Genomic DNA, 20299 nt, shown 5'->3' with positions numbered 1-20299 from the left:
ACATATGATTTTGAAATGTTACAAAATTCCAAAGGATGATATACACTCCCATCAAATTACGGATCTGTCATCTTACTCCAGGAGGCACGGACAATAACCTTAGCTAGGATCAGTGATGATACACGAATTCAGCAATTTGTTCCACTCACAAAGGCAAGAGAGATAATTTAGATCACGGTTGTCTCAAGAATATGAAACAAAAAAGATTATGAGCGCGCGTGTGAGACAGCTAAGGAAATGTTTGGAAGAACGACAGCTTCCTATTATTTCAATTCTGCGTGAAAGGTCTGAATCTGAGCACTAAATATATATATCCTTTTGGTAGAACGCTATCTAGCTTCTAAGAAGCTTGTTTCAAATACAGACTTATAGCTAATGATTACCAAGGTAAGTCAAGATGTCCGTTCTGGTCAGTAAGTCTTAAATGTATCAGTGACAGCATCGGATTTTTACATCGCATATAAACAGGATTAACAGGTACCGATACAATCGAATGACCAGGGGGAACCTCAGAGGTAAATGAGTATAGAATATATTCCTGCTGTGACTATTTGGATTTCTCAAGATCTACTTGATAACTGCCATCAACAGCATCGCAAACAAGGTTCAAGGATATCGTTAATGTGATGTTCACAACGCCCGGAGATATAGCGACTATTACCACCATTTCTAGCGATGGAACCACTGTTATGTTTAAGTGTCGTGGCAATGGAGGATATACGTTTTACCTTCCGATGATAGTGTTATTTTGGAAACATATTTATCATTGATATCACTAGTGAATCGCTGCATCACATCGACTTCAAGTTCGGGTATCTTGAAAGTTGGCAATTCTTCGTAGATAATTCGAAAACGATTATGAAACGCCTGTTGGTATGTTTTACCACCAGCACCTTTGACGCGATCATGACGCCAAATTAATGTATGTATTATCACCTTTCGGTAGAGTTCAGCATCAAATTTTATCTGGTTCAGATATTTAATTGACGTAATGATTTCTTGTTTAAGATGATCGTTTGGATATTCTTGTATAGATCTCTCAAATAACTCGTATTTTATCCCGCACTTCTTCCTATGCCCATCGCATTGTATCAACGACTTTCTTACCTTGTCTAACAGGTCTCGGTATCACATTATCATCCTAGTATAAGTGATACTAATCATGATATTGACCATCAACACAAACACCACCACCACCGCTGTAATAGATCAATATTCATTTAGAATATTTCAAATACCTCAAGCACTTGTCTGAGAAAAAATCAATCTTCTGAGGTTCTAGTGTGTTGATGGTGTTTGTGGTGGTACCGGCGGCTATCCCAGAACGGATCAGATTGATGAATTATATATATAGAATTATTTATATATATCAACTGCATAATCTTGCGCTGATATTTCAATGGCAGCACTTAGATTATCTCATGTACTGTTATTGCTATATTGGATTCTCTTCCTCTTATAGATTTAATTCTGTGTTGAAATTCATCATTGATTTGCTATATTTGATAACTCCCTGATGGGATGCTAAAAACATTCCAGTATGGAGTTCCGTAGGTTTTGCTTTCCATGCAAATTGAACCAGTGAATTATTTGCGTATAATCCAGCAAACGACTTTGCTCTGATATTTGGCCAGCTGATAGTATCGTGGATGTTGGTGTTAATTTCTTAGTGACAATTATTTCCAATAATGCTCGTGTCTGGATCGTTTCATTATCTTTCAATATTATTTTATACAGATTCTAATAGAGTGCTAGTACGCCATGCTCCGTGGTGCGGACTGTAACCGATTGCAAGCGGGCGGGTGGTCATTCTATAACGTATGTGTGACATAATATACATTAACCATTTTCATAATTTCTTGATCTGATATTAAACCGTCAAATCCACCTATCTAATCCATAATATGCGCGCATGTGCATGTGTCACAACTGACAATAGTGTCGTACTTTCATGTAATTTCTCAGTCGCACACTTTGATAGTTTCTTAGAGACAATATTAAGAATATCATCAGCACCGGCGATAACGGAAATATCAATTTATATTAGTGGTGATATAACGTACGTCGATGACAATGTGCCAAATAACGTCATTGTTCCAGTTAGTACGGTGGATACGGAGTATATAACAACGTCGATAACCATGATGCGTCTCCTGTATTTCGTTTTCGCTTTGGCATGTGCGTGTCGATGATATTTTTCAGCGATTCCTGCCACATACAAACTTGTTCATATCTATAAGATTGTGTGAGACGGTGAACGTTGCTCATTAGGTGAATGTAAGAAATTAGTTGAAATGTCTTTGTGACAAATTCAAGACACCACCAATATGTCGCTGCAGTTAAACTTTAGTCTTCGGGATCCTATATAATATTTCTACGGTATTTTGAATTAAGACGACTGACACGGTTCCAGAAAACGTAAGGGTTGAATGACGCTTTCATACGTTGTAAATATCCTAAATATTGAGAGCTAGTACACGACCTTAGAAGTATGTTTGATTATTATTTTGTTGGCATCATGTTGCTGATCCTGAATTTACTGTGCATACAGCGTTGATGATGCGCGTATAAATTACATTAGTTTCAATCTTTCTGACTTTTTTTCTGACTAGTCAACACATTGAAGCGTCTATTTCCGCATCAACACAATAATATATTATTTTGTTGATAGCGGCAATAGACTCTTTGGTGTAGGCTAGTTCAAAATAGCTTTGTATTAATTTCTGCGGGTTTAGTATTAACGAATATTGGATGTCCAAAGAAATGTTCTATGGCGGTATTTAGTCTTCAAAAGTTGGTTCTACGGAGAAACTCTGAAACTCTACAACGCGGTTATGATACTAAGATTGTAACGTTTCTAAGTTATTATTAAGTTTTGTGTCATTGTCGTTCACGTATTTCTTCATTGTACGTCATCGTCTGATGTTGCTTCTAGCAGAGAGATGATTGTATTTATGTTCATGATGAGTTTACCGGTCATTGTATCACCAGTTTTAGCAACATGCTTGTTGATGTCGTTTCTGATTTGACGCGATTGATACGTTTGAGTCTCTGATTTCGCCGGATTCAGTAAATACTGGGATATTATCGACGGTAACACCTAAAACTCGTTGGACAATATCAATCCATCTAATATTGCATGTCTATAGTCGTCCATATTAATTCTGAAAAACTTCATCCTTATCAAACCCAAGCGAGGTTCATAAGACCAGCAAATCAACGTCACCAGGACCAGCTTTCTTAGCTCTAGTGAGATCTCTTCCGTAAATATCTACCATTATAAATTTAGAGTTGTTGGAAACGTCTACTGGTATATTTGTGTACGACTTTATGCGGTCATTCTGGTGACCTTGATATAGCATCGAGTACAGAATATGCTTCTGAACCACATATGGGTCGATCTGTCAATGCCTGTGTTGTTAATGTTGAATACCAGATAATGGAGTGCTTCGTACTCTACTAGCTCATCCGCTAATAAATTTTAAGAAATCTTCTGGTGGCGGCAATTGATACGAATGAATATAAACAACACGACGTGGTTCAATAGCATATGCAACCCTGTGAGTACCTCGACCGCAATTTCCATCGAGATTAATGATAGATGTTTCAGTGTTATTCGGTTGGTTTTGGTAACTGATCGTTCATGAAAACGCCTCTAAACTTTATGATGTTTAATCGACGATGACCATCAAGTAAATCAAATTTTGACATTGGAAGATTTAGCAAAACGCTCCTGGATTTCTCAGACCCCGACCATACTATGAATGGAAGTTTCCTGGCAGTCTTTTTCCTCGTCGCATTTTTCTTTTGTAGATCCTTAGACCATTTCCTGCAGCCTGCAGTTCCAACAGCACCAATCGCAGCTGATTTCGCAACAGCTGAAGCTACAGCAGTAATCAATGCTAGTATAGCTGCAAGAAGTGGAAATATACTATGAGTTTCTGCTATATCATTAATGGCAGTCACAGAAAGATCAAGTCTGATACCAGTCTTTGATGTCATAGCGTCCTTGAAGTGTCTGAGCTAACGTTCTGTCAGTAATAATTAATCTGGGCCTTGCAATGCTGTTGATTCCAGTAATATTTTTATTACATAATTCCTTTTTGATGCTTATTGTAACTTTTGAAGCTTTATTAATCTGCCCATGTGTCAGAGTAACATTTATGTGTTGATAATATTATGAATGATTCAATTACATATTTTCTACAGGCGCATCAGCGACCGTCATTTATCCACAGACACTTTCAAGCTACATTGTTTTGTCTAATAATATGACAGCGATTGTTCTATACATACCAGCTGGCAGTCGTGCTTCACGAGCTCCAAAATATATGTAAACGACTGATTGTCGGAACAAAGCCCAGTGTTCCAGTGAGAAATAATATATCGGATATTATGTTGTGAAATTCCGCTGAGATATCTGCATACCGAAATCAACATTCTAATCACCATGAATGTCATCAAACGATGATACGCAAATGCATGATGATTGTTATCAAAATTCAGTAGCACTTCATTAAATGGTTCTTGATGTCCGTTTATTCTCAGAGAAACTTCATTAACCCCAAGCGTGTCAAACACCATTTGCTTTTATTGATGTGAATCTACTTGGGTGTTATCATGAGGCGTTATGAATATATGTCGTGGTGCTGAAAGTACCTGCTGTGATGCTATCTGCAATGTGAATAACCCAGTGCATTACACTGAATACTCTCTGTGGTCATGGTCAACCATGACAACGTTGATTTGCCACCACTTTCCATGAAAGAGAGCAGCCGTTGTTCTTCAGTCAGCGATGGAGTCCATGTTGGTATCCACAACAAAAGCTTTGTCAGTTTCAATTTACCAGCATCATGAGAATTTTGACGCAAGATTGTGTTGTTGTCGGTTGCTTTTCGAACAAGTACAGCTGTATGTTTAGCACCGAATATAACCTTTCCCATGTTACGACAGAATCTAAAGATCTCTGATAGTTGAATTGTACTTGGAAATTCTTCATCAACGTTTAACAGTTATCGACGTGTTGCGAATCCCTGGTTGAAGTTTACATTCGTTGATGCAACTTCGATTCCAGCGGCATTCATTGTTCTGTTACGGTTATCGTGGTGATCAGAGGTAACTTTGACAAACATCATTGACGGACCAGCGGACCGCGATATCTTGCAAGGCCCAGTATCGTCGTAGCAAGTCAACATTTTCGAGACATGACTCGATATTCTTGTCACAAGCAACATCGATGAATTTCATTCGTATTTGCTTTGCAATCGGGATCACTTTTGGGGCAGCCGTTCTGAAAAGACCTTGAACAACATCGTCCAGTTCATCTCCGAAGATAACTTTATATCTTGGTCACCTTGAATTTATCACCCTGGCCATCACAGGTCCACGTCAAGCATTGTGTATGATCGTATAATGTTCTTGTCTAATTGCACACCTAGTCACTGTAGTAACCGTATCTGTCGAGATAACCGTATCTGTCGAGATTAGTTACTGACGTAATCATGGCTTATTTCATCGACAAAAGCCCCATAAACATTGAAGTCCATGATAACACATGTGAATAATCTCTGACTGATCGCAGCTGCTTCATTGATCATTACTGGGGAATTATTGCGGCTGGTCTTCTTTAAATCAGAATTTATATTCTATCAACATCAGCAAGGACGTTATTGGGACAAAGTGTATTGACGTCATTTCCTATAGTGACCCAATCGCTAGCCATCAGATCACTCAGAGTTATTTCGTCTGTGTTTGTCCTTCTTGTTTCAGATCTAGATCTTAAGATTGATTTCCTTTCTGCTGTTGCTTTTTCGAGTCGCTGCTAAATTTCTTCTTCTTTGCGTTCCCTTTCTGTTTTACTATTTAAATATACTCATCTACTGACTAGCTAAAAAGATTAAAATCTCCATTCTCACTTCTGATTTGATGAGCACCGGAAAAATGCGATATATAAATATATATGCCAATCAGCTCGTTTTGTAGCTTTTACGTGATCGGATTTTCCGTAATAATCTCTACTATCGTATCCAAAAGCACCAATTTTAAGTAATTTGTATGATTTCCTGATAGCTGCAATACCTTCCTCGGTAAATGTATCTATCATATCAACTTTAACTTTTGGTTGCGGCGATGCCTGATTTTCAGGTTGTGGTTGAAGAGGTTGCCGACGTGGTGGTCGAGTTGCTCGAATACTGTCAATAAAATCAACAGGCAATGTCTCAATAGCTTTTTGTGCTGCCTCCCACATAACTAAATAAATGATAAACTAATTACAATTTCTGAGATTGGTTTAAATGCTCAATCGGACCACATTGTAATATCTTAAGCTTTTGGTTGTTTTAAAAGTAACGTTACGAACCATGTGTATGCAGCCTTAAACAGTTTCCAGTTGCCAGTTTATACTGAAAATAACCAATTAAAACACAGTCCATGTAGGAATTTTAAAATTCTATTAGATAAACAGCGTCATACTATCCTACAACCATTAACTGCATAAATTAATGGGCGGACAGACCCAAAAAAATATAATCTCTTAACAAAAGTCTGCTATCAGAGACACCCATAATAAAGAATACCACACAATAACTCGTTAACAAAAGTATCCTATCAGGAATTCTCAGAGAAAATAGTATCAACAAATCACCCCTTATTAACATTCTGCTAACAGGCAGATCCAGTAAATTGTCATCTACTTCTCCCTATATAGAATTCTGCTATCAGGCAGACCTAGATTAAATATTATCACACAATTATTAGACAGATCTAGAGAAAGGGTTATCAGTGTATAATTTACTTACATGCTTACTCAATACGGAACTCAACGAAATGATAGTTAATTATTTATTTCTCAGATATATAAATCTTATTTAATTTTTTTACCAGTATATACTATTTTAACAAATGTACAATTTAAATTAAGGGGTAGCACATCTGGCGAACAAACAATTCTCTTATTAAACAGACCAAGATAAATGGTTACCAAAGTATCACTTCTTTACATATTTACACAATAAAAACTATAAAAGAATAATAAACTAATTATTTCTCAGATATATACATTATATACATCTTATTAAAGCCAGCAATCATCAAAGTCTGGTACATTGCAAAAGAATAAGAAAAACATAGGCTGAAGAATATGTACAGGTATGGCATTGTGCAAAAAGCTAAGGTGCTACTCTTAAAAATATGAACTACAACTAAATAAGGAGCCGCACAAGCACGTGTATTACATGTATTCTGGGCAAGAGAACGAAGTAATATGAGCTAAACACCCCCAACTGTCTGTAATTAAAATATTATCATATCAAATTGCATAGATCGCTCCTATTAAGTCCAAATGTTTCTATATTTAGGTAAAGACGAATGACATCATATGGTGCCAAAGTAAAATATGTTTCACTTGCAACTATAGTTCATTTAAACTGGCGTAAAATATGTAAATGTATTTCAAAAACCGTCAAAATTATTTTACTTCAAATTATCTTGTCAGATATTTGCCATTAATGTAAATGTTTTCATGTAATTCTGCACACCTCCAATAGAAAATGGTAGAAAGGAATACCAAGAAAAATATATTACAATTGTTACATTCAAATCTTGACATAATTCTCTTTTTTTGCAACTGGAGGAGAGGACGGTTAACAAACATACATCTCAGCTTGAATCTGCGTTAGTGTGATTGCGAATATATTTGTGAACCAGTACACTAAAAAGTTTGATAGCAATATTTGTTAATGTATTGTTAATGGATAACATTATTTAGACCTGAAATTTAATTTAGATGTTTCCCTCAGATATAGCTAATACACTTCCCATCAATTATCTGTCCCGCTGGTGACAATATATAAATATTTTAGCCCTCCACCTTAGACTGGTAAATTCTACTTTAGGCGTATTCAACAACTGCAAGGGTAACAGCATCGATTGTTTTCTTCTGAAATGCAGATGAATGTACAAATATAACTGTACTGTGCTTAACTATTAACTCAACTTTCTACTTTACTTTATGGTTCCATATTGTAACCGTTTGCATGAGATTTAATATGTCTCGCTCCCTCTCTTTAAGCTTCTGTGAGGGGCCAACAACTCATAATTTCAGTCACATTTTAATTTATTTTGCAAGGTAGCATCACAAATGTATGAGCTAATGGATCTGCTGTTGTGAGTCACCGTAGGTTTTTTGCTGACAACTATTTGTGCTTCATTTTTGAGCTGTCATTCAATTTTTAGGGTATCTTTATGATAAAAAAATCAATATATAGGTGAATCTTGAAACATTTTGTTTGTAATATAAATGCTTTGCATGGATAACTCAAGAGATGTTCAAAGAAAATGGAAGATTTAATGTCTAACCCACACTATATTATACATAATTTTTCCATAAGTATGAGAGCTTTACAAACTACCTACGGAAGATAAAGGTAAGATAGACCTCAAATAAGACAAAAAATACCAAATAACAGTGTTCAAGTTATTGTATCTAAAATTGATATATATTTCCTATATAATTATTGTACTTTTCGTGGGAAATATTCCCACAAATTTCGCATCATTATGTAAGTACATACAGCAGGCAACATTCTTTTGTTCTTCTATAGATTAAAGATACTGTGATCATTATATGTTATGGCTGATTGATAAAATGCATGTTTGGTGCCATTTCCGGCAGATAATCTGTCAGGAAATAAGTGTAGTCTTATATCTGATTCTAGTGTGAAACTTCATGCAAACGTCATTATGATTTCTGCTTAACATGCACTTTTCATAAATATATGCAGAAAAAGAAAATAGTATAAGTCATTCCACATAATGTTGCAGAATAATAATATATACAGATATGTATCTATATATATATATATATATATATATATATATATATATATATATATATATATATATATATATGCAAAATTACATGGATTGAAATTCGTGCAAAATAGGGCACATTCCACCAATTTCTCTTTATTACCTTAATCACCACAGCTGTTTTCCGTCATTCGTTTTCTTTTTCTTTTCATATCTCTGCAGTATTGTATCTTCCATTTATGTAATTCATTATTTTTAATCATCCTGTGGTTTTGTTAATGAGTGAAATTTTATTGCATCGGATTACTGTTTGTGGCCTGGCATACAATGACTTTTGATGACCAGCTCGGTGAAAGCTATGATTATTGTTCATCTTGATATTCTCTTTTCAACTAACAACATGGATATAATCTTTTTTATACAAGGTCAGTTTCTGACTACATCTTTAAAGTTGGAACAATTAAATTTGAAAAAATAGGAAAAGTCCCCCACCCCAAAATATAAAAGGGGCCTTTAAAGTCACATATATGTGACTGAGATAGACGTTGTCCCATTCTAATAATATTATCTTACTGTTTAAACCATTTTTGTGCCTTATTGCTGTCTCTTTTCACACTAAAGGGCTGCTGCTAATAAATGGGGCAACCAGTGTTCGACAAGTCTAATTCACATGTATAAAGAGAAGTCGGCATCTTACTTGAATTATTATTCAATGTGAAACCATAACAGCGGAGTAAGATGGACATGCAGTTAAGTAGGGAATACTGAGCAAATTGGTTTCGTCCAATGTCAGGATTGAGATGGATTTCAGTTGCCAAAACTAATTTATTATAATGTTCAAGTGAGTGTGTGAAGCGAGCAAATGTAATTAGAGAAATGTATGTAAACCAGTTTGATTTGGTAATAAATGTATGAGATCAACAGTGAGATAGTAACATTTCCATGAATCTCACGTTGTAGTGCAAATATGATTCGGCTCTATTGATAGCATGAATAAATGATAATGGCTTTTGAATTGAGATTTGAATGTGGTAACATGTACAAAACTTACCGGGCATACATTGTATGAGCCGAAACCTAAAAAAAATGGAAATTCACACAATTAAGGATCGGGGTTAAGGTTTCAAAAATGATTCCTGGTCTTATCATGATATCCACTGTTGATGCATGTAGTTTGGATATAAGGAGGATCTACATAGCATATTTGATTGTTAAGTATATTTAAAATTTGTATTGTTTGGCGGCTTTTTTCTCCATGGTTATTCGTTTGATGTATATTTGTTAGTTTAACTTGATATTCGAAGTTCAAAATCACTTTGACGATGTACCTGACCAGTGACATATGTTTTTGTAAACAACATAATAGATACCTAATATTTATCTGTGAGTGCAGATTAAGTATTATGATCATTAATAATGGAGGTAAAGATGTTTATGTAAATCTGAGTATAGGAAATTCGCTTTTCATTTAGAACATCGTAAACTTGTTGACAACATTCAATTTTTTAAAAGCAGTTGACATAAATCCTGGCTCTAATATTGTGTCTTAGCTCTTGATACCAATGTTGTTTACTTCAAACATTACTCATTCTCGTGTTGCAATCCTAAGCAGAATCCGTCTTACTGTTGTGTTCAGTTTTTACCTTTGGGTAGATTTAATTATTTAAGTTATTTACTGCAATTACAGAGTTCAATAATATTCTTGGATTTAATTTGGAATATAGTAAATTCAGACAAAGACATTTTGCATTATATTATTTTGATACATTAAAAGATTGTTAACACATCACATCATTCCAAATTACTGGCGCATTATCACTTTCAAAACTACAGACATATCGACACATTCAGTGTTGGAGTTTATTTGGAACCTGATAGGAATTTAATTAGAACTCTTTATATTCATTTGGACTTGTGACACTAGTTTTCGGACTATTTGGGATTTAATACACAATACTTTAAGTTCTTTCAAATTTCACTTTGGATTCTAGGTAATTATATTATTTGTTGAATTTTACAAGCTTGCTGGTTTTTGGTCTTTTCTGTTACTGAATTTAAGATGATACAGTAGTAACATGATCATCAGCATTATCCTTCTCTTCTTAATGAACAATTATATTCATTATATTATTACCAATTCTCATTTCTATAAACATGATATGATCACAAAGTTATCAGTTAATCAAATATTCACTTAACCTGTAAATTAGCTAGAAATGGTATACTCAAGCTTTATTTCAGAAGGGACTGTTACTAGTATAAGTAGCAATTTATTGTATATTTGACTGAACTGAATAAAGTTTGATTTATTTCATAGGTAAATATACAATTTTTGTCAGAAATAAGTGTTATATGCCATATAGTTATTGTTTAATTTTTACAACAGAAAAGAACCATTCACAGATTATGAAATAAGGATAGCAACAACAATATTTATCATTTCTAAACACTAAGAAATACTGATCGATTATTTGAACATTGACCTATAGAAATTTAGGAGAATATTCTAATGGTTACTTAGCAAACCAATATCATTAAAATCAGTGTTGAGGTTAAGGTGGCTTTATTCTTGAAAAAAATACCATAAATTTGACATTCTGAATTCCCCTATTTTTAAAGGGCTAAATCAAACATTTCTAGTTGCAGTGATAAACATATTTTATGAACAGCTTTGAAGTTATGTGATAATAATACTTATAACTAAATGAAACAAGTGAATATTTTTTTCAAACAGTAAAGTAATTTACAAACATCTGAAAACATGGCTGTAAACTTTCAATTGCCAAAGTCTATAGCATTTAATTTTTCATTATAAGGATTGTAATTGCAATTAGTGTTCTAGAAAGGTGGAATAGGTGTGGGCTTGTGACCCTACACCTTGACTGGGTGTTTCATTGACTTATAATAGGACACCAGCTGAGTAACTCTGACATAGCTAATGGCCATTTGGCAATATCTCTCAGATGATGAAATCAGCTCAACATTGAGCATTGGAATAACAAAGAACATCAGATCAATTGCCAACTGATGACATCTATTTCAAAAATATGCTTTTCCTAACAAATATTATCTACTCTTTCAGATTTATCTTTTCTTTTTCATTTCTCTACATTAAATCGATAATTCTAACCATTTGGTCTAGATTAGTTGAGTGTTTTGTGTTTGTGTGTGATTTGGACATCAGGCTGACCAGTCCTTACATTAGCCTCCTTATGCCGAACTCCAAGCGAGGCAACTGATAGTACCAGTTTTAGTAGTGATTGGTATGACACGACCTCCTGCATCGGAGACTCTAACAACCTATGCCACTAGCTAGTTGAAGACATTTAAAAATTGATTTAAAATATTTCACAAAACTTTCAATATTAGTATATTAGTAACGTTTAAAAAGTAACAGTGAAATAAACATATACATCTATTACAAACAATACTGCTACCTATAAATGTCACTAATATATTTTAAGATCAGCAAAATTAATTTCATGATGAACGTTGGCTTAAACTTACTGGAGAAAGAATTATTAAGATTAGTTCAATATATTCAGTATTTGATCAAATAGATTCATGAATATTAATATTGTCTTCAGTATTTCTTATTAACCCAGATTTCATACAGTATTATGCTGAAATTATATTTGTCATTAAAATTGCGGATATATTAGATTAATGGACAGATTAAAGAAGGAATGAATTGTCCTTTATCATCTCAATTGTTAAGAAAAACTGTAAACTACTTTCTGAAGACCATTACCATTCTACAGTGTTTAAATATGTATTCATGATTGCTATTACAATAAGGCAATCCTGGTAATCCTAACAGTTATAATTAATTACAATCTGTAATTTCTGATGTACTGATGAAAAATCATATGGCCACTAATGATCAGGCCACATTTTCATTTTAAGCGCAATTGATATAATGAATATTAACAACCACAAGAAGTGTTTATCATCTTTTATCTACATAGTTATTACCGTAATTACTTAATATTTGGCTATGAATTAAATGGATAAAAAGTAAGTGCTCTCAAATCATTATCAAGTTGATTAGGGGATGATGATTATGGGATCTTATGATGCAAATTGTGCTGTTAGTTCCATGATTAAACGAATATTCAGTATTTTAATGATTTTGAGAAATAAAACATTGAAAATGTTAGAGAAATATTTGTGTTAAGTTATTTATCTACTTCTTTTAATTGGAATGCAAACAATCTTAATACATATGACTAGCTCTTGACTTACGTAACGTGCTATACTGTATGACCAAATATTCTCCTAAGAGGGTTATGTAGTTTCATGGACTCCATAAAGTTGATGAGTACTGCTATAACATTAAGCATTTAATTTGAACATTCACTGTAGTTATCTCCCCTACGCCGAGAGGTACTCTAAATACATTCTGCATCAGTGCTTTTTAAACTTGAGCTTATTCCACCAAAGGCATTTTCACACAAATGACTTTCACTTTGTCTCAAAGATCAATAGCAGAAAATAGTTTTAGGATTTACTATTGCTGTTACATTTCAGAATATGTAAGGAATTATATATATATATATATATATATATGTATATATATATATATATATATATATATATATATATATATATATATATATATATGAACATGAAAATATATCTGAGATTTAGATAGTTTAACTGTGTGGTGTTGTCAAAGTACTTATTGTTTATTCCATTCTGTCTCGAATATTAATTTCAAAACTAGCATAATAACAAGAGAGTTGCAAGATAGCGTCTGGAATAGTTCTTAGTTTATTTTAAGCATAGACAAATCTGTAATGAAAATATTTTAGTTACTTAATCATTAGCAGTATGTTATCTGTCTCTAAGAAAATGGAAATAAAGCATCGCTTGTTATTATCTCTTTGGAGAAGACTATAAAAATTTTCATGCGGGAAAGAGTATTTTACTGCTAAGTTACAGAAGAGAACCTATCTTGGCAATCTGCGGATCGTACCTCATTGTATTTATCTGAAGTATATAGTAATATATAAATTTTGTCATGTCATACAATCAAGGGTATAATCAATTGCCCAATGAAAGTTTCCAAAGATTCATGGAAGTGGAAATTGCCATACCTAAAAAAGTAATCCAGATCTGATAAATGTTTTTTGAGAAACAACCATAAACGACTATGCCGAACCTATATATAATTACAACTGTTTAAAATAACAAACTTGCACCAAAGATCTCATTCATAATACGACAAGCAAACCTGCACAATAACATATATTATCACTTTTAGTTCAATTGTAATGTGTTCTAGGACGGTAATATGAATTGCGTTTTATCCAGACACATATTAAGTTAGTATGAGTATCCACCACCTAACACTTATCACCAGCACATCGTCCCAATCTTTTCTTCCAAGTAGATCCTAATTATTCCCATCACCAATAATTCGCAGGATTGTGTACACTTTGGAGATGCATCCTTTTTTCGCATACTGGTGTGGAAACTGCATCATTATATTAGCTGTCAGAGCCCCTATATTATTGCCTTGTATTGTATCAGCGGAGATAGGACATTTTCTGCAAAACATATTATACTATATCTTTTTAAAACTCTCACCACAGTAGACCGACTTTGCCCCCACAGTGTTTGCAGTAATTCAAGTACTCTTGCTTCCTTGTAACAACGTACTATGATATTATTTTTGTCAAATTTCATTACTTTTGTTTTGAACCTTTTTCTTACTATAATGTTGGTATACATTCAGTACTTAACTGACGACAAACCTTACATGTGCTAGTACTATTTTCTTATATATAAATGAATTCTCAACAAATCAATTATGCTACGCTGTAGAGTCTACACGCATTACTCACACTTTAATGCAACGTAAATGTTATTATTGTGATGCAATACTTTTTTCTGACACTATAGGATGAGAATCTATTCTATTATAATTAGACATTTACTAAAAAAAATCATACAACATACATGAAACGGAAAAAGATGTGCAGAGCAAATTATTTAAATGTTAGCCATAACAATTACTTTTGTCACCAAATTTACAATATATTCTATTGAACGGGATCAGGTGTGTGTCACGTTTGGTCAAGTGGTCTAAAGCACTTGCTTTTACCGATCGCTGTTATCTCACCTATCCGTGTAGGTTCAAGTCTCGGGCTCGGCCAATGTAGTTACATGAGAAAGCTTGCCAGTAGATGCCCGTGATTGAGTGATTCTTGCCGGTGCATGGCAGTAAATCAAGAACGACAGCATCAACAACAACTCAAAGAAGATTTAAATTCGTAAACTAATACTTCCTGCAGTGAAAATTGCAAGAAAATGATTGATAAATGAGCTCCACATCCGTCTAGGGAACAACGAATTGGACAAGGACAAATAAAAAAACAATTATTTAATTCACCAGAAGCTCTTGTTCTTGCGAATTATTTGTAACAGGTAGAGTGAGAAGATATTTTTGTATTGTGTCTGCTTTTTTAACCATTGTTTTCCACAATTCCAAACGACAATACCGTCTGCTCTTGAGAAACCGACAAAATAACCTCAACCTAACTTAATTAGATTTACTGACTGTATAGGATGTACATATTAAAGTGACACATGCTTAAGCAAGCACATAGTGAAATAAGCAAAATATACGCTTGCTGGAAGAAACACAGTCTATAGTCTGGAGAAATACACTTAACATGTTTGCGATGAGCTTCCTAGTTAGCCATTTTAGATACATGTTTCTAAAACTGCTTGTCTTAAAATAGTATGTCCAAAACTATTTTAAGCTGGAACATACATGAAGTCAGGAATTTTATTGCTCAAAGGAAGGAAATTTTGGATATGCAAGCATTATATTGATATAGCTATAATTCCAATATATTTTAATGCGCAAATAAATTTCCCTGCATTGTTTATTATAATTAAAATATGTCTATATTACTGTAAAATATGTTTAACCAATTTTCGGAAAATATGTTAGCCGCAGAGGGGACATGATATAGATACCATGTACTCCAGTTCTTTTTACACATATTAGTGGTGAATGTAATATTAAATTATATTTGCAGATTTCCAACTTAAAATATAGTAAATGATAACAGGAAAAACAAAAGTAGCGCACTGAGTCACTTTTCAAGAACTGCATGAAGGCTTTTGGGGGCTATGTGATTTTGCTAAACGTTTTAAATACTATGTCGGATAACATTGGTACCTTGGATAAGTAGAGTATAAGATGGTAGGTTGCGTACGTAGTTATGAATGTTGAGACGATTATAACAGAAAGAGAGTTACTCTACTTTTGATTCTTCAGGGAAGAGTATTTTTTTAAGTGAAGCAGCTATCCGCTTCGATACATTAAGAAAGTCTTTATTCCGTAAAACAAAAGCAAGATGAAAAGTTTGCACTGGATATATGTTCTAGCGAATTCAGCCAATTTTCAATAAGCTGCTACCTTTCACAAAATTGTTACAAATTAGAACGCTGATTCATTTGAACAGTCATATGTCCCGTTCAACACAACCAGATGATTATTGATGCTTTATATACCTGTAAAATCTGTTCTCTCAAGCTAACTGGCCCAGAGTGAACACATTCTGACAATAAATACAATAAATTCAAAGCATTGAAACACTGGTATAATATAAACCGATGATCTCACTCCCTTTTCATAATCATTTAATTAACAGATGAAGATACATACTCTTAATAATGCAGATTCTCGCAACGCATGGAACTATATACATAATATACTATGCATATATGTATATATCTTAAATTTTAATTATCTTGTATGCAGTTTCATGCAGCTATAATAAAAAGAATGAATACAGCCAGAAAACATATAAGTATAATATTTTAAGAATTTATCATTATTACTATTATTATTATTATTATTATTAGTAGTAGTAGTAGTAGTAGTAGTAGTAGTAGTAATGGTATCAGTAATACTACAAGACCAAGTAGCAGACTAATACATGCCGGTTCTGAAAGTGCGCATGCTTCTTTGCATACTCGAATAAAATGTCATTAGAAAATATCTGAAACGCAGTGTTAACATATTCAAATCAAAGCTGGGAACCTCTCATAGTATAATCCACGCTTGAAAATGGGATTTTAATATCCAGAAGTTAAGTAGGTAAACAAATAATGTTTTCATGCAGTAACACATGCGGAGATTTTGTACTATCCTTTCAAAAGACGCACTTCTGTTAATGGGAAAAATTAAAATGTATTTATATCTATTTCAGCTGATATTGCTTACAAGGCAAAGGTTCAAACCAATTACATGAAGGATGTGCCAGAGATTGTAGATGGCAAGAAATCCACGTGTGCCTTTCTTACTAGTGATATTAAAGTTACTGCATTGACACTTTATCTTAAAAGTGAAGTGAAGATCAAGGAGGTCCATATTTCGTTTTCAAAAGAAGGTAATTATTAACTTTGTACGAAAGAGATTCTTTAATTCATGCGTCGATTTTTTCATTGGAGTTTCATTATTGAAAAGAGATATTAATATCTACATTCTGCTTGAAGTCAGTTATACCTTGTAATTGTACAAAATATCCAGCAGTCCTACTTGTGCACTATACACACCGAGATACAACACACACACATACATACACACACACACACACACACACACACATATATATATATATATATATATATATATATATATATATATATATATATATATATATATATATAAATGAATACATACATAGATGTGTGTGTGCGCGCGAAAAGCATGATAGTCACATAAGCGTGGATGGTGTGAGAGAGACAGGTAATCAGGGTACGTGAATAAAACTATTTCATACTATGTGCTAAATGTACAATATTAATATGTACCTGAACAAAATAGAAAAGCTAAAGGTTTTAATCAGCAAGTAGTAATAATTATATATTCTCTTCTCAGTAAGAAATAACGACTAGCGTTTCTTAATCATTTCTGCTATGCTTTGACTGCACTTAACTATAGGGGTAAACTTCCCTCTAATTGAGATCCAAGTATCAAATATCCTTTCAACTATGTTCAGTTAGTGTGACATTAGCAAATGTGTGTAATAAACAGAACAACAATATAAAACAATCAGTCTAACGTATGATATGAAACCAAAGATTACTTCTATCAATGAAAACTTTGATTTATAAAAGCAAAATTATAAATAGAGTAATTTGATCTTTCGTTGACCACCTTGTGTTGATCACACGCAGATTGCATATTGTAATCGACTGATTCTCGAGTCCACAACTATTGCTCTTTCTTGAAGTCAGATATTCTGCTCATAACCAGTCATACTGAGGAATTCATCTTTGAGTCCCTTGTAGAAAATGTTATTTATTGCATGAAATGAAAACTCCTGTTTTTTTATATATGTCTAAGTAATTCACAAGAGTAATGCATTTATGTTCATTGCCGTAGCATAAACATTTATTTATTATCGTTATCATTTTTTATGACCGATTTTAATAATCAGTTTCATGATGTATGTTGATAATTACAATGTTAGAAGTAATGGAAAAAAGTCCCAAGCTGAACAAAGAAAGTCGAGGAAGGAGAAAAGCAGTTTAGTTAGACTGATTGACTGACTAAGGTTATTTTTATAAACCAGGAGGCTGTACAGACAGATTCTATGATTGTACAAATGTTTGGTGCATGGGACAGTGGTACATCGACAACTGCCCTAGATCCTGCCATTTCTGTGGTAAGACTTCTTCCAAAAATCGGCACTGCATAAAAAATTATGATGCAGATATTTCAGCTTAGTTTATTCTGGTAATGACAGAGTGACTTGGATAAATTAAACTATATTTGCTAGTTTTAACACAATTTTATAATCTTTGCCAGGAATGTCGGATTAAATATACCCGATATTTGTTTACTTCCTTAAGTACACACTTTCGCTAGTATAACACATGTTGACATATTCATTAACAATTAGCTTATGAAGCAAACAAACAAATAGACTAATATGGTTCTCGAGAATACGTGTTAGGTGATAATTTCAAATGTTGAAAAAAAAGAGGCAAAATAGTTCTAATATTAACGATAAAACGACGACATCAAGTTTCAAGTCAATATATATATATATATATATATATATATATATATATATATATATATATATATATATATATATATATATATATATATATATATATATATATCCTTAAATCAGAAAAGTTAATACTTAATAAAGAATATGTTTTAAGAGTGCTCACCCTTTACACAAAATAAGGTCTACTCTTTTAAATATCAGATTTTCCTTGTAATACCTTCAATTATTGAGCGATTCCATCTATATGTAGTATGAAATAATCTTTTAAAGCCTTGACTATTCATTAAATGATACTAATATTAAGAAAAATCCTGATGGTAAATTTCCGTGTTTTGCTTTGCTTTACGCAGATATTAGTTAATTTTTGTTACAGAGGGGGAAATGTTTAATTGTATAGGTTGAAAACAAATACGTCCGTTTTACGCTTCATTTGAAAGTATATTACATCCTAGTCCACAGTGAAAACATATTGTGGCATGCATTTAACATACGTGCCGAAAACACAGGAAATCGTTCTTTCCAAGTCATGGAAGAAATATCGATACACACCAATTCCTTTTTTGCGAATGGACTAGTCTCACATGAATGTTCGAGTGAAATGTCCAACAAAGGGGTCTACTTGTCTGCAGTTATCATTCAGATGCAAATAAAATGATACATTTAGACTGTTTTGAGACAGAAACGTTAATGTCAAAACAGTACAACAATGAATGAAACGTCTTTTTCTCAAAACAACCTCTCCTCGAATAATGCAAAGTATTTTTTTGATCCGATCACAATGATCTTTTTGCAGTATGCACACCCCGCGCATGGTTCAAAATGCTAAACCTGAGAAGAGAGCGAGAGAAAGCCTGATAATTATCCAATATCTAAGAGACCATGCTAGCATGCTATATATAATCAATATAGTTATCCCGTTTATCTCAGATCGTCTCATGTTTTCTAGAGATTGTTACATTGTATTAAAGGACAAACACATGCGAAGCAGTGCATATTTTGTTAAACTGCTATGGCCCAGTGAAAACAGAAATCCAAAGCAAATACATGCCCACATTCATATTTATAAGGAAGACGATATTGTAGATTTCGAAACAATGAAGTAACAAACCTTCTTTGTCTTTGAAACGCTTCTCGGTGCTTCACCCAATTTTGCTGGGGGCTTGTATGTTCTTCTTTGGAAATACAATGTATTTTCTAAAGGCTGGAAACGGTCTATGATTTTATTTATAAACAAATACTTCTGTGTTCTGATCACTTGTACATATGATTTTTGTAACTCAATTTTAAACCTGTGTATCCCAGCATATACATTTTGAATACTAGATGTACTGATTTAAATATCTATATGGAAGTCGAACCGTTGTCGTAGATTTCAATGATGAATTGTTTTTGTAATTAAATAATTAAATAGGTAAAATTGAGTTTTCATTCTCACCGACAAAATA

At 33.2% G+C, this 20299-nt stretch overlaps 2 protein-coding genes across 3 annotated transcripts in view; both read left to right on the top strand.

The window, feature by feature from the left end:
* The window catches only part of LOC149798455 (uncharacterized), a 63872-nt gene extending 46642 nt beyond the window's left edge, over positions 1-17230 (top strand). The window contains exon 6 of the mRNA XM_089960874.1: positions 17040-17230. Coding sequence (XP_089817000.1) covers positions 17040-17230 — 191 coding nt within the window. The remainder of the gene's footprint in view (positions 1-17039) is intronic.
* A 1191-nt stretch (positions 17231-18421) lies between these two features.
* Positions 18422-20299, top strand: part of LOC149798454 (receptor-type tyrosine-protein phosphatase U-like) — a 69000-nt gene continuing 67122 nt past the window's right edge. For both annotated transcript variants that reach the window (XM_089963649.1, XM_089963648.1), the window contains exon 1: positions 18422-18500. In XM_089963649.1, the coding sequence (XP_089819775.1) occupies positions 18452-18500 (49 nt within the window). In that variant the 5' untranslated portion in view covers positions 18422-18451. The remainder of the gene's footprint in view (positions 18501-20299) is intronic.

This window comes from Sinohyriopsis cumingii, chromosome 6, assembly GCF_028554795.1.
Source record: "Sinohyriopsis cumingii isolate HCF-2022 chromosome 6, ASM2855479v2, whole genome shotgun sequence".
Classification (NCBI taxonomy): domain Eukaryota; kingdom Metazoa; phylum Mollusca; class Bivalvia; order Unionida; family Unionidae; genus Sinohyriopsis; species Sinohyriopsis cumingii.
The sequence above is the reverse complement of the archived record's forward strand: the minus strand, read 5'-3'. Positions and strand labels throughout refer to the sequence as shown.